We start from the raw sequence: 22,589 nt of genomic DNA on the forward strand, positions 1-22,589 counted from the left end.
CTGGGGTTAGGTGGTGGGGGTGGGGGCAAGCCGGGAACAATAACCAACGTTTGTCATTTCTGCTCTTTTTCTGGGCTACAGCCCGCTCCCCTCATTCTACCGTTACTATTTTCCCCAAAGAGCCAGGAGAGGCTGGGAGCATGTATAGTTAGGAGCCCTAAGGCGCATGAACAGGAAGATGGGAGGGGTAGGCGAGGCTTGCCCATGGAGGGCAGATTTTGGCTGTGCGGTGCTATGCATGGGCCTGGAAAAGAAGGGACCAGGAACGATGGATGTGTGCCAGCTGGCATCGAGCTGTCAGGTAGATAAAGATATTGTTTCCTTGTGTCAGATGGACAGACCAGACGGTCTCCTGAGCCAGGGAGGAGCCTGGAGGCTTGAATCCTCTCAAGTGTGAGAGCCTGAATCATTTGCTCTTCGAAACTCTGCCTGTTCGTCTGTAAAGTGGGCATGCTAACGCCCATCTGTAGATGTGGGGGTTAAGTGCAAAGGTACTCAAAAGAGCGGGCGTTCTGTACAAGATGGCTTGCTTCGGTACTACCTCCTCTCCTGGTTATTCTCATTTTGTCTCAGGGTAGCCACCAAGAGCACCTTGGCTAGCCAAGCCAGGACACTGGCAACTGGTCCTTTACCTGCCTACCCACTTCACTGTCTGCATCTTTCCTTTCACCAGGCCTGGTTCCTGCCTGTTCTATTGAATGCAACATTGTGTGTGTGGTTGGTGCATGGGGTGAGGTGTGTGTATGGTGTGTGGTGTATGGTGGTGGTTTATATATATACATGGGTGATGTATAGCATATGTATGGAGGGCCATGGCTTTGAGTGAGTGTAACTGGCAGTGAACCTATGGGAACAATTGTGGGGAATGTGTGTCGCCTCTCACATGTATGCTTCACTTTACAGCTTATACAGTAGCATAGAGCCTGGTGGCAAATGCATACACCCTGGAGCCAGATCTCCTTCGGTTCAAATCCTGCCTCAGTCCTCCATGGCCTTAGGCAAAACACTTATCCCTCTACTGCCTCAGTTTCCAAGCCTGCAGCAGTAAGGAAATGTTAGCAGAACCATTCGCTTCTTTTAAGATTCTTGTGCAAACTGGATAAACTCGTGCCTGAACAATGCCTGGTTCACTGCAGGAACTAATTAGGTGGCAGTGCTTACAGTTACTGTTACCAAGTAGTTTGATCTTTCTGGGTGGTGTATGTGGGGGACAGTTGCTTATGTAACAACCCCACAGTGTGGTGACGGGGATTCATTCCATGTGACATCTAAAGACTGGTGCTCTGGGAGATTTGGGCTCTAGGCCACAAGGCTAGAAAATGGCAGGGCTTGGGACTCAAACTGGGTTCTGTGATTTCAAGTTATCTTGGAGCAGGCATTGAGGTTTGCAGAGAATCTCCCCAGGACCCCTGAGAGCAGCTCACGTTCCCGTGATGAACTCAGAGAGGCAGCTCTACGGCTGATGACCCAGGGCTCCGCTCAACCAGGCTTTGCTGATCCCCTCAGCTTCCCTCCCCTTTCCCTTGTCTACCTAGAAAAGCAGGGCACCTGCCCCAGCGTGGACTTCCCCAAGCTTGGCCTCTGTGAGGACCAGTGCCAGATGGACAGCCAGTGTTCTGGCAACATGAAATGCTGCCGAAATGGCTGTGGGAAGATGGGCTGCACCACACCCAAATTCTGAGGTAGGTGGGGGCGGGAGAGAAGGTTCAGAAACGTCTGGTATGAGGGTCCTTACAGAGACTGGAAAACACCGTGATAATAGATCTGTTTACACACGTTCATCCACTTAGCACTATGTACCTACAGTGTATGGATAATGTGTGAGGACCAATGACGCGGACAAGCGAGGCTGGCTGGTAGGTTTCCCTGTCTAGTGGTAAGGGAAGAAAGGAACAAGCTGATTCTGAAGCGTGTCACAGGAAGGTAGCAGATGTCATGGGACAGGAGAACAGGAGTGACGTGTACCCCGGGGGAGGGGTGGAAAGGGGCATCACTGTAACTTTTACGTGGGACAGTGGGTGAAGGCTCACCAAGAAGGCGTGAAGTGAGAGGAGGAACGTGAGCACGCTCAGGAGAGGAGACAGCGATAGGAAGGCAAGAACACCACTGGGGCCTTTAAGAAAGCACACGAAGACTGAATAGACGTGTGAAGGGAAGTCAAAAGGTATCTGGGGGACTGACACAGGTCATCTTAGGGCCCTAGAGGTCATTGTCTTGACTCAGAGGCGTGTCCTCAGAAAGACACTCGCCCCAACATCTCCAAAGGACTCTCCCACAGTATGCTGCCAGGCAACTAGACTGTAGAGGTCAGGAGGAGATTCACAGACTTGCCAGTGAGTGGACAGATGAGAGAACTCTGCCCAAGATGGAGACAGAGAGAACAGTGGCCAGTTCGCCATTTCATGAAGAACAGTGGGATTTGCTGATGAGTATCTGAATTCTCTTTTTGTTTAACAGGAACTTCAGTAGGATTTGGAAGGCAGTAGCTGTGTCCTAGGAGAGGGGACAATGGGCTGGTCGGGTTGAGGAGATGGTCTCCTTTTGCATGCTTAGTGAGAGACAGAAGGGTTGATCTCCATTTATTCCAAAGGCCGGCTTTTGTGGGCAAATGTTATCAAGGTTGCTAACGTTGCTAGCATTTATTAGTTGCGTCTGAAATGGGCGAAGTATTTAATCTGAGCCAGCCAGGACTAAATTCAGTACCTTTAGTGCATCAGGCACTGAAAAGAGAAATTTGTAGAGTTACTCTTCCCTTGTGTGTGATTAAAACTAAAATACTATTAAGCTGGGGCTGGAGAGGCGATGTGGGTGTTTAAGAACACTTACTGCTCTTGCAGAGGACAGAGGTTTGGTTTTCAGTACCCATCTGGTGGCTGACAGCCATCTATAACTCCAGTTGAGGGGGCTCAGATGCCCCCTTCTGGCTTCCACGGGCACTGCACACAAATGAGGTGCACACAGATGTGCACAGGAAAAACGCACACTCGCTTACAATAAACACTTAATACGGCATTGTGCCACACAATGAGTGTTAAAAAGGGAGAAACTGAGACAGATACTTGGTTGTCCCATTAGGTGATCCGGCAGTGTGGCGGTCTGAGATTCTAGGACAGAAAGGGGACCGCTCCCCTGAGATTGCAGTGCAGTGATCGATGACATGGTCTGTGTCACCCATCAGTGCCCACTACTGTGGGAAACGGATGAGAAAATGTTGCTCAGGCTTGAGGGAGGGAGTGAGGATGGAGTAGGAATAGCCAGAGAAAGCCTTGGGGTGTGTGTGTGTGTGTGTGTGTGTGTGTGTGTGTGTGTGTGGTCCTGACCTAGGACGAGGCAATGATTGGTGGTTTGGTGAGATTCGGGGTGGGGATGCTATCTGACGCTGAGGGAGCAGGATGAGCAAGAAGTTGGATAAGCCTTTGGTTGCAGACCCAGCTTGCTGGGCTCCCTTAGTGCACATAGAGAAAACGGAAACCCAAAGAGGGGGAGTGCGGCCCAAGGCTTGCTGTTTCAAAGTATGCTTTTCAGTGGGTAGGAGAGTGCTACAGTCTTCCTAGGACCCTGAACTCTGCTTCAATGCCATGGTGGGCATTGCAAAAAGGATGACCACAGTTCAGACTTCAGCTCTGACCCCTATCTGGCCTCTTCGTCTCCTTGTCCACAATTATGTGCTTTTAGGATGGGGATAAATATTTGGTCAACTTAACTCAACTTGATCTAAGGAGTGAAGGCATAGTGAGGCTTTTTTGGTGATAGAAGGAAGAGTCTTAGGGAAATAAATGTTTACGGGTCTCTAGAGAGGCCATAACAGTCATGTGGGACCATGGTAGGTCCTGGAACAGGTTTGGTCAGAAGCACAAGAGGCAAGCCTGGAACTTGCTGGTAAATACAGGCAGAGCCCCCAAGAAGGTAGTGTTTTGCTGTGTGTGCAAGTGTGATGGGATAGGTGGGAGCTGGGTAACAGTTAGGTCTGCTATGACAGATGGTATTGATGACAGTGCCATGGTCTCTCCCTTCAGCTTCAGCCACCAGCAGCCTGAGGAATGGAGAGAGGTTGCTTCTGCTGGACCATGCATTCTGGTGTCGTTCCTGTGGCCTCCTCTCTCTCTGGCCTTTGCATTTCGTCCTGGTCCCACAAAAGCATCTCCTTTTTCTAACCAATAAAGCGATCACTTTCAGCAATGGAGAAGCTATAACACCTGCTCTCCTCACTTTCTTCTGTTTCTCTTGACTTGGGCTAGGTGGGTGGGACAGTACCGGACAACTGGGTCATCGAGGTACAACATCCAGGGAGGGATTAGTTCTGAAGCTGAGCTGTAAACAATAATTCAGGTGTGTCGCTGCCATGTTAGCATTTCTCCAGTGGGAGATAACACGGCCTCAGAGAGGTGTTGGAATGCTTCTGAAATCACTCAGACCCACTGCTCTGTATGTTGCATGTCTATGTGCCAGCCATAGTGCTGGGAGACACACTCATGAGGTTTCCTGACTACTCGGAGCTCTCAGAGTAAGTAATTCATAGCAATCCAGGGGTCTGGTGAGAAGGCTGTCAGCTCAGTGCCCACTGTACAAGCAAGAGGACATGAGTTTGATCCCCAACCAGCACACGTGTATGAAACAACTAAGTGCAGCCTGGAGCTGGTGCAGGAGACAGGTTAATGCCCACATCTTCTTGGCCAGCCAGGCTAGCCAGACAGCAAGTACCAGCAAGGTTCAGAAAGAGACAACTTGCAGGAATTGGCTCTCTCTCTCTCTTTTCATTATGTGGATGTTCAGGGATCATGGTCAGGTGGTCAGGATTGGTGGCAAGCAGCGTTACCCACTGAGCCATCTTGCTGGCCTTACTCTGTGGTTTAGAAAGAAGTCCTTGCCTATTTCTCTGTCTATGCATCCCTGAAATAATGATGGGCCAGCTCCACATCGTCGTCCTCTCCCTTCAGAGGGTAATAAACACTGCTCAAGGCAAACTAAAGGACCCTGGAACCACAGGTTCTTCAGTTCTCTTCCCGTGGGACAGAAAGACGTGGTCTGACTTTAGTAATAGGTAAAAAAAAATTTCCCTATTTTTAAAATTAAAAGTGGTCTTAAAATAATTAGTTTTTTCCCCCCATGTCCACTCCCTCTTTCTTCCTGTTTCTGTTTACGGTGGAGCCTGACACAAGCATCTCTCACATTGAGGGTCATATTTTTTTAACTTCGGTGTAGACTTCCAGCTCACCCCCTCCCTTTGAAATTTTTCTCCTCAGGTAGGTGAAATGAGTAATTCATTCTAAGACCTCGTGAGTGGCACTTCTAAATTTTCCCAATGTACTTCAGTATGCACACTCTGTAAGGAAGGGCTTTTTAAACAGGATAACAACATTTATTTGATTCCGGTAGACATAATCTTAGGGAAACGTATTTAGAGAAATGCACTTTTTATTCACAAGCAAAAGCCTTCAGGGGGTCCCTTAGGGAGCTTGACTCGGTGGAGGGCTGGGATGGCTTGACAAGTCAGGTGCTTGCGCAGACTGTCTGGCACTGGTTTCTGCTCAGAAAGTTGTTCTCGTTGCCTCTGCAGCCTCCATAGTGGAACCAGTCACACTTCTTAGTTTTGGTGTCATAGTACCATCTCACAAAGATGGCGCGACATTCGCCTTTTTCCATGGGAAGTGTGCACATAGACGGTAAGGACTTCCTGGCTACTTGAAGAGGAAGAGTGGTTAAGGAGACCAAATCCATCGCCGTCCCCTCGCTACTCTCTCCTCTACTGGAGGTTTCCATGGCAACAAGGTGCAAGGCTGAAGTCACCCGTGACAGCCATACCTTCCCACCCAGCCTGGTCCATCTCCACAGAAGCCAAGGTTTGTGCTTCTGTAAGTAGCGAAACTCTGTTGCCTAGGATTCGACTCAGGTGGATTCACATCTGGCTCTGCTACCCACTACCGAACGAGACTGTGGAGTGGTCCCTTCACTTCTTGAAGTCTCCAGTTGGTTGTCTGTGACACAAGGAACTGAGGGCTATATCTCCTTTGGCCCCTCAGGTTTGATTTTCCACAGTCGGACCCTAAAGGCTTCTGCCTCCCACCGCACGGTCTGTTCCAGAATGGACAGACTGCAAAGAAAGGGTGAGCCTAGGTTCTGAGAGCAGGGTTTCAGGTCTGATTCAGTCATTTGCTAGCTGTCTAACCTTGAACAAAGGGCCTATCTCTTCTGTGTTGCGTTTTCCTCACTGTAAAATGGAGTCTAATATTCACACCTTCGGGCTAATTGAGAGTTTAAAGACAACTCAGGAAGGCTGGGTGTGCTGGAACACACTTCTAATCCCAGCATTCAGGAGAGGCAGAGGCAGGAGGATCTCTGGGTTAGGGGCCAGCCTGGTCTACATAGAGAGTGCCAGGTCAGGCAAAGCTACGCAGTGAGACCCCTCTCAACAAAACACCACCACCACTGCAACAAACAGGGAACAAAAACAAAACAAACAAACAAAAACAACAACCAAGAAGTCAAAAGTCAGTGGATGACTGTGAACTACCAGTAAGATCCTTTCCTTTTCAAGTAATGAGGCCCAGCAACGAAAACCTTGCCTACCAACCGGCAGCCCTAACCCCAACACAGGCCAGCCTCTGCGTCCTCAGCAAACTCTCAACAAAGAATTTGTCTTCGCAATTACTATTTGCCATTCTCTCTCTCTCTCTCTCTCTCTCTCTCTCTCTCTCTCTCTCTCTCTCTCTCTCTCTTTCTCTCTCTCTTTCTCTCTCTCTCTCTCTCTCTCTCTCTCTCTCTCTCTCTGTGTGTGTGTGTGTGTGCGCGCGCGCGCGCGTGTGTGTGTAGGGGGGAGACTGGCATGTTCCCAAGACATCTCGGTCACAGTAGCATCCTCTTTAACCCCAGGAGACTCCACAGGAGGAGTCCCACCAGTCTTGGTTTTCCTCTTCATGGACTCTATTAACACCAAGAGGAAATCACTTAATCATTTACTTTTGTATGTAATAGAGATGACCTTCTCCCAGTGTGTGTGTGTGTGTGTGTGTGTGTGTGTGTGTGTGTGTGTGTGTGTTTTAAATGTGGCTAAAGTCTTTCATGAGGAACCATTGAGAACTGTTAGACTAACACATGTATACACATCAGATTTGACCAATAAAGCCGACACAACCATTACTCTCAGTCTTTTAGAGGAAGAAACTGACATTCTGGGAGACCAAACAACACGCCAGAGGTGCACACACACACACACACACACACACACACACACACACACACACACACACACACGATGGGGTCAACCTCTGAACTCTGATGCTACTGACTTGGGAGCCTGGGGCTTGTGCATGCAGTGCTACCCACCGAGTTATTTCCCAGCTCTGACTGTCTGTAAAGGGAATTGTACTGTTCACGACCACACCACACTCATTTCCCCACAGCCACCTTTTAAGCTGCAGCAAGCAGAGCCGTGGCCCAGGAAGGAGCCTGGGTCTGTAGAGAGGTCCACTGAGCTAATTCTCTCTATATCCAATGTGAGCTTACATATCTCCACATAGTCTTAACTTTATCCATCACAAATCCAAACTTTAAAGCCTGCTTCCCTACAAAGCCTTTTCTTTTTCCTTCAGTCTTTCACAGTCTACTATGCTATCACAGATGCTATCTGCCTGTCTTCCCCCTCCCCCCTCTACCCCCACCCCCCGCCACCATTAGAGTTTAAACACTGTAAAGGCAGAGGCTTTGCCTGGTGACTGTCACTGAGCTCCTAGAAAGGTGCCTGGCACCCAGCAGATACCTGACCTCGTCTGTCGATGACTTGAACTGGCTCCCTCTCGTGCTAGATCAGAGCCAGACTCTGACTGCAGGGTCTCTACTGGATTCCTGCTCTACACTGAGACCTCCATTCCATACCCACCTTGTCTTGGTTCTGAGCAAAGCTCTTGGCAGAAGGTAAGGATCAGGAAAAAGGAGAAGGAGGCCTGGAGCTGCATGGTGTCTGCCGGCGGTGGCCCAGCCTGGGACTGTCTTATTTAGAGAGAAAGGAGACTAAGAGGAGGGGCTGACCCTGAATCCTGCTCACTCGCCCCTAACTGCTGCTGCACACTGGGCTGGCTGCTCCTGGAACAGAGAGTCCCCGGCAAAGCACAGTCCTGTCCCTCCCAGACATATCTAATCTGGCCTTCAAAGCCAACACACCACCATTTCAGTATAGAAGCCCTTTGAATAGGAACGGGACAGCAGTTACTACAGGCTGTGTGCCTTCCTGCTTCCAGGCGCCACACAAAACACACTTCACACACTGTTTGAAGTTTACACAGGAACCCCGGAAGATTTGGATATGGTGTGAGTGTGTCAACAAGGGGTCCACACCTTGGAAACTTGATCCCCAAGGCGGCACTGTAGAGAGACGGTCGAACCTTCGGCAGATAGAACTTAGGGCAAGGTACTCTGGAGATGCTGTTCTTGAAAGAGACTAAGGTTCTCATGAGACCCCAGTTAGTTCCCCTGAGAGTGAGTTGGTATGAAAAGAGGAAGCCATGGGGCTGAAGGGGTGGCTCAGCAGTTAAGAGCATAGACGGTTTGGGGTTCTGTCGTGAAGTTTTTATTTTTATGTGCATGAGTGTTTTTCCTGCATGCATGCCTGCAGCACATGCCTGCCTGGTTAACTCATGGAAGTCAGGCTGGATCCCCTAGGACTGGAGTTACAGATGGTGCCATGTGGGTGCTGGGAATTGAACCTAGATCCTCTGGAAGAGCAGCTAGTGCTTTTGACCACTGATTCATCTCTCCAGCCCCCATGAGCGGATGCTGTTCTTGCGGAAGACCTGACTTGGGTTCTTAGCACCCAAGTTGGGTGGTTGATTGGGTGGGGTGGGGTTCTCATTGAAAGTCAGGCTGATGAGCCACCTCCTCTTGGACTTTCACCTTCCAATATTTTTTTGAACTAAGTAAACCTCTTTTTAAAATAAGGCATCGCGCTTGCCTAGGAAGCGCAAGGCCCTGGGTTCGGTTCCCAGCTCCGAAAAAAAGAACCAAAAAAAAAAAAAAAAAAAAGAACTAAAATAAGGCATCCAAGTCTTAGGCATTTTGTTATAGCAACAGAAAATATACAGAAGCACTCCATTTTTGTAACGAAGCAAGAAGATTAAACTACTGTGACCACAGTCATGTGGAGAGCAAGTCTCGGAGCCACGGCTGTGTCCCTGTTCTGTTCACTCTACTGATTCATGCCAGTCATTGACTACAGAGACCATCTCAAGTCTCTTACACTGGGCTGACTCCTGTCAGGAGCTGTCTACACACCTGGGTGCTCCCAGGGAATTATGGGAACAACACGCACTTGGTCTAAAAGTTAGAAACTGTTGGAGAAGGGGCAAATTCAGTGTATTCAAGCAGAAATAACAAAAGCTCAGTATAAAAACGAGCTGTGGTTTATGCTTGCAATCCTGGTACTTGGTACCAGGATCACAAGTTCAAGGTCACCCTCTGCTAAGTTGTAGGTTAAAGGTCAGCCTGGGCAATATAAAACCCTGTTTGTTTTGGTTTTCTTTTTCTTTCTTTCTTTTTGTTTTTTAAAGAAAAAGATTCCAAACCCAACAGTGTATCCTTTTGTTAAAAAAAAGTTTATTGTTTTTAATTTTGTGTGTATGCGTGTGTTGGGGGACATGTACACATGAATGTGGGTGTCTGGGGAGGCATCGGTTCTCCTGGAGTTACATGTGGTTGTGAGACTCTAACGTGAAGGCTAGAAACTGAACTCAGGTCCTGTGTAAACGCTGTGCGTGCTCTGAACTGCCAGTCCTCCTCCAGCTCCTAAACTTTAGGGAAAATGTCTTTTTGGGTCTTTGCTCATTTTTCCTCTCCTTTCCTCCACTATTTTTTTTTTTTTTTGGTTCTTTTTTTCGGAGCTGGGGACCGAACCCAGGGCCTTGAGCTTCCTAGATAAGCGCTCTACCACTGAGCCCCCCTCCACTATTTTTTATTCCCTTTATTTTGTGGCATGGACAATTAAATCCAGGTCTCCTGCAGTTTGCCGCCTGAATTATATTCTCAGCCGCATCTTTTGTGAATCTCTTTACTTCATTTATTTTTGTGTTATTGAAATTCAGGAGTTCTAAATATATCATACTAATAGATATTATTGATATAAGTTATTGTCTTTATTCATATTTTGGGTAGGGTATAAGCCAGGCTGGCCTGGAACTCCAAGTTCTGCCTACCTCTGCCTCCTGAGTCCGTGGTCAAAGGTCTGTGCCACTATGTCTGGCTATCGTTTTATTATTTATTTATTTTATTTATTATTTTATTATTTGTCATATATTAATATTTTAATACACAATTATATTAAACTTATTTTAATGTTTAAGGTTAGTTTAAATAATAAATATTTTATTACTTTTTTTAATTTATTTATTTTTAGGCAGGGTATTACTATCTGGCCTTGGCTGGCCTGGAACTTGCTCTGTAGACCATGCTGGCCTCAATCTCACAGAGTTCTCTCTGCCTCCCAACTGCTGGGATTAAAAGTCTATGCCACTATACCTAGTTATTTATTTATTTACTCTGAATACTTTGAAACCCATTAGAATTTTTTAAAATGTTGTTCTGGGAGAGGGGATGGATGGAGACAGGTATATATATATATATATATATATATATATATAGAGAGAGAGAGAGAGAGAGAGAGAGATTTTTAAATATTTTTTTCTTCTTTTCGGAGCTGGGGACCGAACCCAGGGCCTTGCATTTGCTAGGCAAGCGCTCTACCACTGAGCTAAATCCCCAACCCCAATTTTTTAATATTTTTAAGGTGATCTTAACCACGGAGCCATCTCTCCAGCTCCTGTTGTCTTTTTTGAATTCAACATTATTATTTGACAACCTTTTCCTCTTTAATCAATTTGATTATATATTCTAATAATTTTGATAACCTCTTGTTTCCGATGAAAATGAAAACATTATTTCTTCCAAAATATTCCTGTGTAAACGCTCTGCGTGCTCTTAACTGCCAGTGAGCTTGCCATTAAAATTACGTAGTGATTTCTCCATCTACACATTTTTATCCATCGCTAGCCCATCCCTCCATCCATTTATTATTTTATTTATAATTTAATTATTAATTAATTTATAATTAATTTCAACAGTATCTTTCTATATAGTTTTGGCTGTTGTGGAACTTGATCTGAGATGCACCTGTCTCTGCCTCCTGAGGGCTGAGATTAAGGGTTTGGGCTACCACACCCATCCTAGATTAAAGAATGCATTCATTTTGATTAGGAGGTTGAGAGAAGTAGGTGACTCTCCCTAGACATGAATCAAGTAGATCTGAGGGTAGCACACTTCTGACGTCTTCATACCCTTGTATCACAACACTGATTGTGTGTTCATTTTACCTGATAAAGTAACACACTCATGTAGATAATAAAGAAGAAATCAGGGCTGGAGAGATGGCTCAGCGGTTAAGAGCGCTGTCTGCTCTTCCAGAGGTCCTGAGTTCAATTCCCAGCAACCACATGGTGGCTCACAACCACTTATAATCAGGTCTGGTGCCCTCTTCTGGCCTGCAGGAATACACGCAGGCAGAAAGCTGTATGATGTATACATAATAAATAAATAAATTTATAAAAAAAAAAAAAGAAGAAATCAGAGGCAAAAGGAAGAGATATTGTGCATTTGGAAAAAAAACAGTGAATTGTGTACAATGAACCCTAAGCTAGTTAGCATTTAACAGGAAAAGCAGATATGAAGGGTGGGTCTTCAGAGCAAAAAAATAATATAAAAAGTCAGGGATCAGTCAAAGAATAAGTGTTGTGAATTAAAGGGGATCTGCTCTGCATTTGATAAAACTTACTGAGAGCATGTCAGAGTAGGGTGTGGTGGCATGTATCAATAACCACAGCACTCAGTGATTGAGTTGGGGGGGTGGTGTCAAAGAGTTTGAGGCCAGCCTAGGCTACACAGAGGATTTTAGAACAGTTTGAGCTAGGTAGTGAGATTCTTATGAAAAATTTCAAAATATAACACTATTTGAGATTGGAGAGTGTGACTGATCACCTTATTTCCTTCTAGCTGCAAGGGAGGTGGGGAGAGTGAATGTACTGAGTACTTATTTCTTTCTAGCTGCAAGGGAGGCTGGGAGAGTGAATGTGCTGAGTACTTAGCTACTTTCTTTCATCAAGAAGCCCACCTTCTCTGTGGTTTTGGGAATGGGACTCTGTATGTTAAATGTCCCTACACAAGCTCTTTCTGGCATCTTTCAAACCTGGTTCCCTGTGTTTTTTCTTAGATACCATCTCTAAGTAAGCATACCTTTCCACCTAGTAATCCAAAAATCACTAGTATTCCCAGAGGTCTGAGTCCAGACAGGACACATTTTAGAAGACAGAGTCCAGGTATACATGTCCCACAGTCTATTCCTCCATGAGAGTCAGCTCCAGTAGTATTTAATGACCCCCATGCTTCCAAACCTAGAAGTAAGAAAAGCTCAACTTCCCCTTCTTCCTCCCACCCTCCAACACTCATGCAACTATAAACACCGTGTTTAAAATACCTTTTGCATGTCTGTGTTCTTTGCTTATTTTCTATGTGTGTATGGTATGTGTGTGTCACACATACTTGAGTGTTCTTAAGTTAAGTATTCTTGCATACAGTCCATGGCACACATGTAGAAGTGAGAGAATAACCTTGGGTTTTGGTCCTGACCTCCGACCTTGTTTGGGACAGGGTTTCAATCTAGCTGGCCTACAAATTTCCAGGAATTCTCCCATTTCCACTTCCCATCTCTCCCAAGGAGTACTATGATTCCAGGTATGTATTAATATTTTCTACTTTATGTGGATTCTAGGGATTCGAACTGAGCTATCTTTTATCTCTCCAGCCCTGTTGTTTCTGTGTTCTTTACTGGATCCTGACAAACATAGACTAAAAGTCTGGCTTTTTCAGACCTAACACAAATGGTGGTTTTTGACTCTAAGCAAGACTCCTCCAGTAGAGAATTCTTCAACTCCAGGAAAGAGACTTTCATACTGAATATTAAAAGCAAAACAACAGATAGTTCTAAAGTCACCTGCATTTCCAAGGGTTCAGGATTTGGCAATACCTGACCACTCTTCAGTCCGGGGTTTTAGCTCGTTTTGCTATGACATGCTGCTGTGTGGTTTTGGACAAGGCCATTCTTTATTAGAAGTTTGCATTTATACACACGCAGAAGCAAAGGAAGAGTGGTGAAGTTAGCCCAGATGCTCTGTTTCCAAATTACCCAGCTCCCCCATGCATTTCTGATTGTGGAGGTAGATCCGAGGGGAACATCAGGAGAGAAAGGTAAGTGGTCCTGCACCTTGGAACCAAGGACTGTCCACCTAGGGTGTCTACTGGGATCTAACGAGGGAATAATGAAGAGATGAAGGCCATTCAGTTCCACTGAGGTCCTGAGGTTCTCTGTGCACTGCCCTGAAAGCTCCAAGTTCATTCCTGAGCAGAGCTCGTGAGCAGATGTTATCAGCACCCAGCACACATCAGGCACTTCTAAGGCTCCCCTTGCTGCAGGGGCAGGAGCAGTTTGTTCCAGTCACTCATGTATGGCAAACCTGACCGAGGCTAAAGGGTGTAAAGATTCTGAGTGGTAGGTGTTTATCGGATCTGGCAGCATTCCTCCAATGCCTTGTTTTCTCTGAAGTAGAAATACTATTGACATCACTAGCCAATCGCCTTCCTATTATGAATGGGAAACAGGCCCTGAGAAGGAGATCCCTCCACACTCTTCTGTCCCAGCTAGGGTGTATACCGTGCTGACCTGGGTGTTGCTAGGGGGCAAGGATGAGGTTTAAATTTGGGGCTTCTGAATCTCATGCATGTGCCCTCTCAACACAATACCAACCCATCATAGCTTCTGGATTGTAAGGACACACAGAGCTGAGATAGGCTTCCTGGGAGAGTCAACCACGCACTGCTGAGAACAAAGAAACAAACACAGACGACACACCAGGGCTACACAGCCAGTAATGTTTCCCGGGCTGTGGCCACCACACACCCTGCATCACCATGACCCAGCCTTCTCCTCCCATCCTCGTCAGTGATTGAATAGTTCCTCCAATTTCTTCTGTAATAGGTCAGACATCAAAGACTATCTTTTTAAAAACAAGATGTGAGTGTTTTTCTTGTATGTCTGTGCACCATATATATGCAGTGTCCAAGAAGGCCAGAAGAAGGCGTTGATCTACGGAACAGAGTTACAGATGTTATAACTCACTATATGGGTGCTGGGAATTGAACTCGGATTCTCTGGAAGAGTGTGAGATCGTGTGTGCGTGAATGAGTGTGTGCATGGATGTGAGTGTGTGAGGGTAACTGTGTCTGTATGTAAATGTATGTGTGAGAGTGTGTTCGTATAAGTGTGTACGTGTGTATGAATAGTGTGTGAGAGTGTGTGTGCATGAATGAGTGTATACATGGGTGTGAGTGCATGTGAGTGTGTTTATATGAGTGTATGTGTGAGAGAGACTGTGTGTTTGAGAAAGGAAAGAGAGGGGAGAGAGGGGAGGGGGAGGGGGAGAAGGAGAGGGAGAGGGAGGGAGGGAGTTTGTTTATTCATGTCTGCCACAGTGCATTTGTGGATCAAAGGGCAGCATTCTGAATTAGTTCTCTCTTCTACCTCGCTGAAGCAAAGGTCTCACCATTTCTGCTGTGTCGTGTTCTTTAGCCCAGCTGACCCATAAGCTTCTGAGTGATCCTCCTGTGTCCCCTCCCATCTCACCACAGGGGTGCTTGCAATACAGATGTGTGCTGCCACACCCGGCACCTTATGGGTCCTGTGGATCGAACTGCACTCGTCATTCATTCTGTGGCAAATGCTTGGCTTCCAGCCATCCGGCTAGCCCTGTGTCCGTTATTTTAAAAGCATGCCCCATTTTCTAACACTCGCACCAAACATCCTTTCCTTGGAAACTATTTGGGCTTTAGCTGTAAATGTTTTTGTTGTTTAAACAGGTGTATTAAAACACTGTTTACATGAAAACGGCACAAATGCAAGATGCATTTGCAATGTACCCGTACTGTCACCTCCTGAGTAGTCGACACGCCCTTCACTTTGCACTCTTTGCTTTTGGCGAGGACCCGTGAGATTTATCCTCTTAGCAAATTTCAAGGATAAAAACAAATTTCAAGGATAAACGATAGTTATACTATTGTATATTAGAGCTCCAGAATTTATGTGTAATAAAACTTTGCAACTGTTCACCAGCGTCCCTCTGGAAATTTTTCTGCTCTGTTGCACTTGTGTCAGTTCTGCTCCAGATTCTACTCGGAGTGAAAGTGTGCAAAATTTGTCTTTCCGTGTCTGACTCGTTTCAGCAAGTGTTTCTTCCTTCTTTGTCAAGGCTGAGGAACACCCCAACCATCCACCGCCACTGCCTAGTTTGTCTGTCGATGGACGTTTAGGTTAGTTATATACCCTGACCCTGCAGTGGTCTTGGATCATCACCAAGCTCTCTTTCCAGGAATCCGTTTAGCTCATTCCTAGGATGTTAATCCTTTCAAGGTGTCCTTTGTACACCTTGTGAGATAGGAGACCAGCCTTTTTCTTTTACTCCTAGATATTTATTGATTTTCTTTGTACAAACTACTGAAGAGTGGAACTTCTCTCTTTTGTGTGTCCTTTGGCACTCGGTCATGAATCAGCTGTCCGAGAGGGCGTGTTCTCACGGCCAGAGAGGGCGTGGTTTTAGCAGTCGGAGAGGGCGTGGTTATAGCGGTCCGCTCTCTGTCTTAGTCCTTTAGTCAGTATCTGATTCATGTTAACAATGCTAAAAACGATGCTATTTTTGCTGACTATGCTTTGGAATACAAGTTAAAGTCAAGAGATGTGATTCTGACACATTCCTTCTTTTTTTTCTAGATGTGGCTTTGGAGATTCGGAGTCTTTAATGGATCTGTGTGAGTTTTAGGAAGCTTTTCCTTTTTTCAGTTAAAGTGTTTTTATGGTGTGGAATGTAGAGGTGGTTGAAAGTAGTGTGGACACTTTGGCCATGAATTCTTTTTTTTTTTTTTTTCTTTTTTTGGGAGCTGGGGACCGAACCCAGGGCCTTGCGCTTGCTAGGCAAGTGCTCTACCGGTGAGCTAAGTCCCCAACCCCGAATTCTTTTTATTTATGAACCTAGGATATTTTTCATCTAGATGGTTTTTGTTTTATGAATTTCCTTAATCAATACTTCATGACTTTTGGTACATACATATTTTACCTTTTGGATAATTTGAAGAACTTCGTTTTTTTTTTCTGTTACTTATGGAAATATGATTGTTTTCTAGATTTCCATTTTGTGTGTAACTTTATTAGTATGTGAATAACGACAGACTTTTAGATATTTAATTTTTAACCGTAAACTTTAATGAATATACTATTTCTGACTCTGTGTGTATGTGTAATCCTTATAGCTTGCCTCTATATAACATGCAAATATGTATACAGAGGGATATGAACATATGTGAACATCTGCATACAGGTATGAAGTGGCAATCAGAAGACACGGTTGCATTGAGCCCAGCACTCACGCTTTTTCTGGTTTCCCTGTTTGCCAGAGGATGTGGAAAGGATCCCATCCCCCTTCCACTGGCTGAACGATCTGTTTCCTAGGGTGACTGGAGCCGAGCGTTATCCTTGAAATACACAGGACAATGGACAGTTGTGTACATAGAGAACTGTGAGCTGATATGAACACCTGCAGACAGCAGATGAGATATTCAGACTCTGAGACATCAGGACTCACAGGATCCTTTACTAGGAGGAAGTAGAGTCTACACAGGAATAAATTTGAACCCTGAAAGTTGAGGTGATAGGGTCCCAGACGGAGAGGGGGTCAAAGGTCGAAGATCATGATGTCTGAGGAGCAGCTGGGTTTGTGGGAAGGGAATAAGCAGATTCTGGGGTTCTGGTTTGGGAACAGCCAAAGTCTCAGTGGCTAAGACTTGGCCGCTGGCAGCCAATCCAGAGCATGTGCTGGGCTCACGGGAAGAAAGCCTCAGATTAGGAGCCAAGACCTGGAGTTTCTTCCAGCTCATCCTTGTCATATCCAGGAAGACATTTCTGCAAGACACAAGGACAAGGATGGACACGCTCGGCTCCAGTCACCCTAGGAAACAGATCGTTCAGCCAGTGGAAGGGGGATGGGTTCCTTTCCACATCCTCTGGCAAACAGGGAAACCAGAAAAAGTGTGAGTGCTGGGCTCAATGCAACCATGTCTTCTGATTGCCACTTCATACCTGTTGTTTCAGTGAGGTGACCACAACAGGCCTCATGTCCTCCTCTGGATTGGGCTGGGCTGGGCGCCCCCTACTCCTGTTAACTTCACACTCTCATGACTCACCTCAGACTTCCAGGTCCTCTCTGCCGACTGCTTCCCTGCTATTCTCTCCACCTCAGGTCCTTCCGTTCCCACTCCCAGGACTGCCCAGGTCTTGGAAAGGACCAATGCTCAAATCTCTGTTTGGAATTGGTGAACATGGCTGCTGGGGGATCTTTAGCACTTACGTTTCTTTTTGCAGACAACTGTGCAGATACCTTCAGATTGGAAGTTGTTGGGGTTCCCTTGGCAACCACCATAGATGAATTGGGTACAGAGGCCAGTATCTTCATTATACCACCAGCGTGGGAGGTAGGCCAGGCAGGGGCCAGCATCCTGTGGCAGACTGCATATGTCTGTGGGGAAATCATAGGAGACAGATACTTGGAAGCCTGTGTCCCGAGGGGACAACCCCGCCCCCTTCTGTCCATTGCTCTTTTTGTCTAGCTCAGAGCTGTGCTCCCACTTCAGTGAGAACTGTGACCAGTCACTGGAATCTCTTTGGTCTCAGTTTTCTCATCTGCAGGATGGTAACACAACTTGCCACCTTGCTTGTTGGGACACGAGGCCTGGAGAGGTGAGGTGGCTCTCCTGATGTCACATAGCTGGCGAGGGAGTTAAATGTAGGTGACCCAGTAGGTGTGCTAGTACGCACTTAGAATACCAGATAGCAGGAGGCTGAGGCAGGAGAATGTCAAAGTTGAGATCAGCCTCGTCTCCCAGTGATTCCCTCATTCAACAACCAGAACCCAAGCAGACCAGAGCCAGGGGTTGGATCACGGGGAGCATCAAGGCCCTCCCAGCTCCCTCCTCCATCCAGCCTCACCTACTCCACTTGGCAGCATTTCCAGGCCTGATCATGGCCCCATATCCCAGGGCCTTCCCATGAGCACTTGTGGGTGTCTGTCAAGCTACTGCTTTGGTATCTGCGTGCAAACCACCCTCAGTTCCCAAGGCCTGTGTGCCTCTCCCAGGAGAAGCTTTCCTGCCCACAGTGAGTGGGCGGCGCCTTTCAGGGCGATATGAGCACCCCAAATACTTGTTGACTGGTAAAATTGGGTGGATAATTTTGATGGTCTTTTGTAGGACTCAAGGATGTGACAGAGAGAACAAAGTACAGGAGGCCAGAGGTTATCAGAGAGGACAGAGGCCTGGACAAACAAACCAGGAGACACCACACACCTGCCCCATGCTACACCCACACCTGCCCCATGCTACACCCACACCTGCCCCATGCTACACCCACACCTGCCCCATGCTACACCTATACCTGCCCCATGTTACACCCACACCTGCCCCATGTTACACACACACCTGCCCCGTGATACACCCACACCTGCCCCATGTTACACACACACCTGCCCCATGTTACACCCACACCTGCCCCATGCTACACCCACACCTGCCCCATGCTACACCCACACCTGCCCCATGTTACATCCCCACCCGCCTCAGGGTATCCTACAGCCAGACACACTAATCGTGTTTGATGAGTCTTTCATAGCTTCTTGGCATCTCAGAGCAGCACCACAGATCAGCTCAATGGATCAAATGACCCAGCACCTCCATCCATGTTAAGATGGGAAAATGAGGTTCAGAGAGGAAACACCACCAGTCCCACCGTTTGCTGAACGAGAGGAAAACCCTTACAGCACAGATAAAACGAGTCTCTGTTCAGCACCTACAAGATTTGCATCAAGTAGACAATGCCAGGAACATACTTGAGAAACACTAGATTTGTCGCTCAGGAGAGGAGCGGGACAATGTGAGAGCAGGAGGGCGGGTGGAGCTGTCACAGGACCAGAGAGGTACCTTCCCGGAGGTCCATGCACTTCTTCCCACAGCTGAAGAAGCAGCATCTCTTCTTGTCCGGACACTGTCGGTGCCTCGTACACTCATTTCTTTCTTCAACCTCACACTTCACTCTTACTCTCGGACATGATCCTATAGGGGGAGGAGGAAGAGGAGGAAGAGGAGGAGATGTGGTCCTGTGAGGTGTTGAAGGGGATACTGTTCTTCCTTCCCAGTCCCAGGGCACCGCTGCAGAGTTCAGAAAGCCTGTTTGTCCCTCACCTGTCACTAGGAGAAGGCAATCCTCAGCAGTTCAGGGTTTCACAACACTGGCCACATCTCCAACCGTAATGACTCTGGCATCTAATTTCTAGTAACTTCTCTATCCCTCTCTCCACAACCTGTAAGATTCTCCGGAGGGACCCGCCCCTTTCGGATCGTTCTGAGCGTTTCGTTTTGTCCTTGGTTGGTCCTTGTAGCTCTCAGTGTTTGCCTACATTGTTGTCTTGTAGGCTAATGTGACAAAATCTGAAAGGCCTTGGTCAGTGATTCATGCTGAGGAAGTACTTCCAGGAAACAGTGAGTCATACTGAGAAAGTGCTTCCGGGGCACAGCGATTCATACTGAGGAAGTACTTCCGGGGCACAGTGATTCATACTGAGAAGGTGCTTCCGGGGCTTTTGGCCGCTCTCCTCACTCCTCAGTACACAATTATGAGTGGGCCTGGTCAGTGTTGCCCGCACAGAACAGAGGCCCCAGAGCATGGGGAGGCTCCATGGACTCATGCAGAGTCACACAACTCCTGAAGAGTGGACCCAGAATTTGCACCTGTCACGTGACCTCCTAAGCACCCACTTTCTGCTGCTGCCTTCTAGTGCTCAGAATCTCCATGCTCCATCACCCTGAGGGACTCCTGCTCTTTAGCACACAGGGAAGGTAGGTCTCTGTGACACAGGAAAGCTTTGGGGAGCTGCAGTGGGCAGGTTTTGGAGCGGATGGGGTGGTGCTAGGAATCGCTGGTCCTTCAGTGGAAATCCCTTTGGCTGTTTAATCCTCAAGGCCCATTTAATGTGCACTAGTCCCAGCACCTCCATGAAGAATTCTTTATAACAGGGGAGCCAACCACCGCAGACCGAGGACCTGTGTTCAGCCAGGCCATCTTTCCAGGATATGGAGAAACCCTGACTCCAAACATCACCCCACCCAGGCTCCCGGGCAAGGTGAGGGAGACACTGTCACCTGCAGTGTGCGTTTGTTCTCTAACCCCATCACGTTTCCTCTCTCCATGCTAAGACCTGGACCCAGTACTTACTGAAAAATAACCCCTCTGTCAGCTCAGGTTTCTGGATGCTCCACAGGAAGATGAGGGGGACCAGGAATGGCAGAAGCCCCCAGTGTCTCATTTTGGGAAGCTGTAACCTGTTGGCAGGCATTGAACCAGGAGGGGCTGGTCTGCGGCTCTGGCCTCTGCTCTGTGTCCCAACAGTCCAGGAAGCAGCTCTGGACTTGAGCCAGCTACGTTCCCTCCCCAGAGGCCATCAGTGGACGAGCTGTACCCATGGTGCAAACTGTGGGGGAAAGGGATCTGCCATGCTGGTCTGAGCCTCTGCAAGCGATGGTTCTTGGGCTGTGGCTTACTAGGGAGAGGGGCAGAATTGCTTGGGGTCTTCTAGAATCTCATAGCAAAGCTGTATGAATTCCAGAACCTTCCTTTTCCCAGGGGCAAATTAGAGATCAGAAATTTTCTAGGTTTCTTTTCTGCTGCTGAGACTAAACAGTAACTAAAAGCAACTTGGGGAGGAAAGGGTTTCTTTCAATTTACAGTTCCAGCCCATCAGGGAAGGAAGGCAAGGTAGGACGTGGACGTGGGGTCTAAGGCAGAGAGACCTTGGAAGAATGCTTCTTACTGCTTCCTTCCTCTGGCTTGCTCAGTTACTTTCCTTATACAACCCAGGACCCCCAGCTTCGTCGTGGTGCCACTGCTCACTGTAGGCTAGGACTCCCACCATCAGTTAGCAACCCAGAAAATTCCCCATAGGCATATCCGCAGGCCAATCGGGAGGCAACTCTTGAACTGAGGTTACCTCTTCCCAGTTGTGTCCAGTTGACAACCAAGATCCCCACCGGCTGTCCTCTAGTCCCCTCTTTGGAGTTTCATGCCAAATTCTCATCTTGCTTCTCTGTTTCTGTTCTTCAACCCTCCTCTCTCCTTCCTCCTTTTGGTGCACCTTTCCTTCCTTCCATCCTCACCCCTTCTCCTCATCTCCCCTCGTTTTTTTCTTGAGACAGGGTCTCCTCTCTCCCAGGCTGGTCTCAGACTTGCATCCACACCCACCTGCACTGTACCCGGATCACAGGTCTGCATCGCCTCACCTAGTGTACGTGGGGCTGCGAGTGGAATCAGGGCTTCACACACGCTGGGCAACAAATGGACCGATTGAGCTGTGTACACACCGTCCCGGCCACTGATTCTTCTCAACTCTAATTATCTGTGGGCTAATTATCTGTGGATTTGAACCTGTGCCTCCCCTTTCTCCTTTTCAATGTCTCTGTCTCGGTCTCTTTCTCCTTCAACTCCCTGTGGATGTTCCCTCTCTTGTCTTTGGCCCAGACTTCATCTAAGTCACCCCCGAGGGTAGAGACTGTTAGGTGGGCATGAACCCACGATTCCCAGTGAGCATCAGGCCAGGAGATGGCACCTCTAAGGCAGGAGAGAGAGGGAAGCCCAGAGCCTCTGTTCCAAGTGCAGGTTAGCAGGGGCCATGAGAAGCCATGGCTCAGTGAGCTGCAGGAGGGACTGAAAGTGTCTCTCTGATTGCTCTGGAATATTCCCTCAGCTTAAATCCTGAAGCGTTAGTGAGGGAGCGAGTGCAGTGTGGACACAATGTGAGCCATGCAAGGGTAAACTGAGGCAAGGACTGCTGGCTGCAGCCACGTGTATACACTTGATTCACCCAGGATTTCATCTGCCATTGCAAGAGACAGTCCCATGGTGTCCACTTTGACACACAGTACTAGAATTCCACCAGGATAACATTGGTCATTTTCAGGTCTTCTTTTCTTGGTGCATTCCTAAGCTTGTGCATCATTGCCAGTTGTGGTGGCACACATCATCACTCAGGAGGCAGAGGCACACAGATCTCTGGTATTTTAAGGCTAGCCTGGTCTACGAAGTGAATCTAGGACAGGGCTTTGTTACACGGAGATGCCCTGTTTCAACAAAACAAAAAACAACAAACCAACCCAGACTGTGTGTCCTTTCTACTGGTTTGGAAGTGTTTTTCTTTCCAGCTGCAAACCCTGTCTCAGGAGCAGGAACTCTCTGGCCTCCACACACTCCAACCCCTGAGACTGTTTCCTAGCTTGTAGATTTTCCTGATGTGATGTCTTTTTCTCTTTACTGGTGTTGAGTTCAGTCCTGGGCCTCACTTACATGCTCTACCTCTGAGCTACATCTCTAGCCCCACCCCACCCCCACTTTTTTTTTTTAAGAATTGACATGG

At 47.4% G+C, this 22,589-nt stretch overlaps 3 protein-coding genes across 14 annotated transcripts in view; 1 reads left to right on the forward strand and 2 right to left on the reverse strand.

Moving 5' to 3' along the window:
* The window catches only part of Wfdc2 (WAP four-disulfide core domain 2), a 28,965-nt gene that overhangs the window by 1,880 nt on the left and 4,496 nt on the right, over window positions 1-22,589 (forward strand). For 2 of the 12 annotated variants that reach the window (XM_039104401.2, XM_063283178.1), the window contains exons 3-4: window positions 1,536-1,682; window positions 4,017-4,193. The exons of 1 other annotated variant lie outside the window; for it this stretch is intronic. In XM_039104401.2, the coding sequence (XP_038960329.1) occupies window positions 1,536-1,681 (146 nt within the window). In that variant the 3' untranslated portion in view covers window position 1,682; window positions 4,017-4,193. Of the gene's footprint in view, window positions 1-1,535; window positions 1,683-4,016; window positions 4,194-15,853; window positions 20,023-20,145; window positions 20,307-22,589 lie in introns of those variants that run through there. 9 more of the 12 variants (XR_001837032.3, XR_005501792.2, XR_005501791.2 and 6 more) reach the window with 9 other exon arrangements.
* On the reverse strand, window positions 5,344-8,092 carry Spint3 (serine peptidase inhibitor, Kunitz type, 3). Its single transcript, NM_001399567.1, has 2 exons — window positions 7,877-8,092; window positions 5,344-5,678 (listed from the first exon to the last, which is right to left on the reverse strand). Exons 1-2 carry the CDS (start codon window positions 7,950-7,952, stop codon window positions 5,491-5,493), a joined length of 264 nt encoding a protein of 87 aa, NP_001386496.1. The 5' UTR covers window positions 7,953-8,092; the 3' UTR covers window positions 5,344-5,490.
* Wfdc6a (WAP four-disulfide core domain 6A) lies at window positions 16,711-20,519 on the reverse strand. Its single transcript, NM_001246283.2, has 4 exons — window positions 20,399-20,519; window positions 19,108-19,239; window positions 17,484-17,651; window positions 16,711-17,038 (listed from the first exon to the last, which is right to left on the reverse strand). Exons 1-4 carry the CDS (start codon window positions 20,517-20,519, stop codon window positions 17,019-17,021), a joined length of 441 nt encoding a protein of 146 aa, NP_001233212.2. The 3' UTR covers window positions 16,711-17,018.

This window comes from Rattus norvegicus, chromosome 3 (genome assembly GCF_036323735.1).
Source record: "Rattus norvegicus strain BN/NHsdMcwi chromosome 3, GRCr8, whole genome shotgun sequence".
NCBI lineage: Eukaryota > Metazoa > Chordata > Mammalia > Rodentia > Muridae > Rattus > Rattus norvegicus.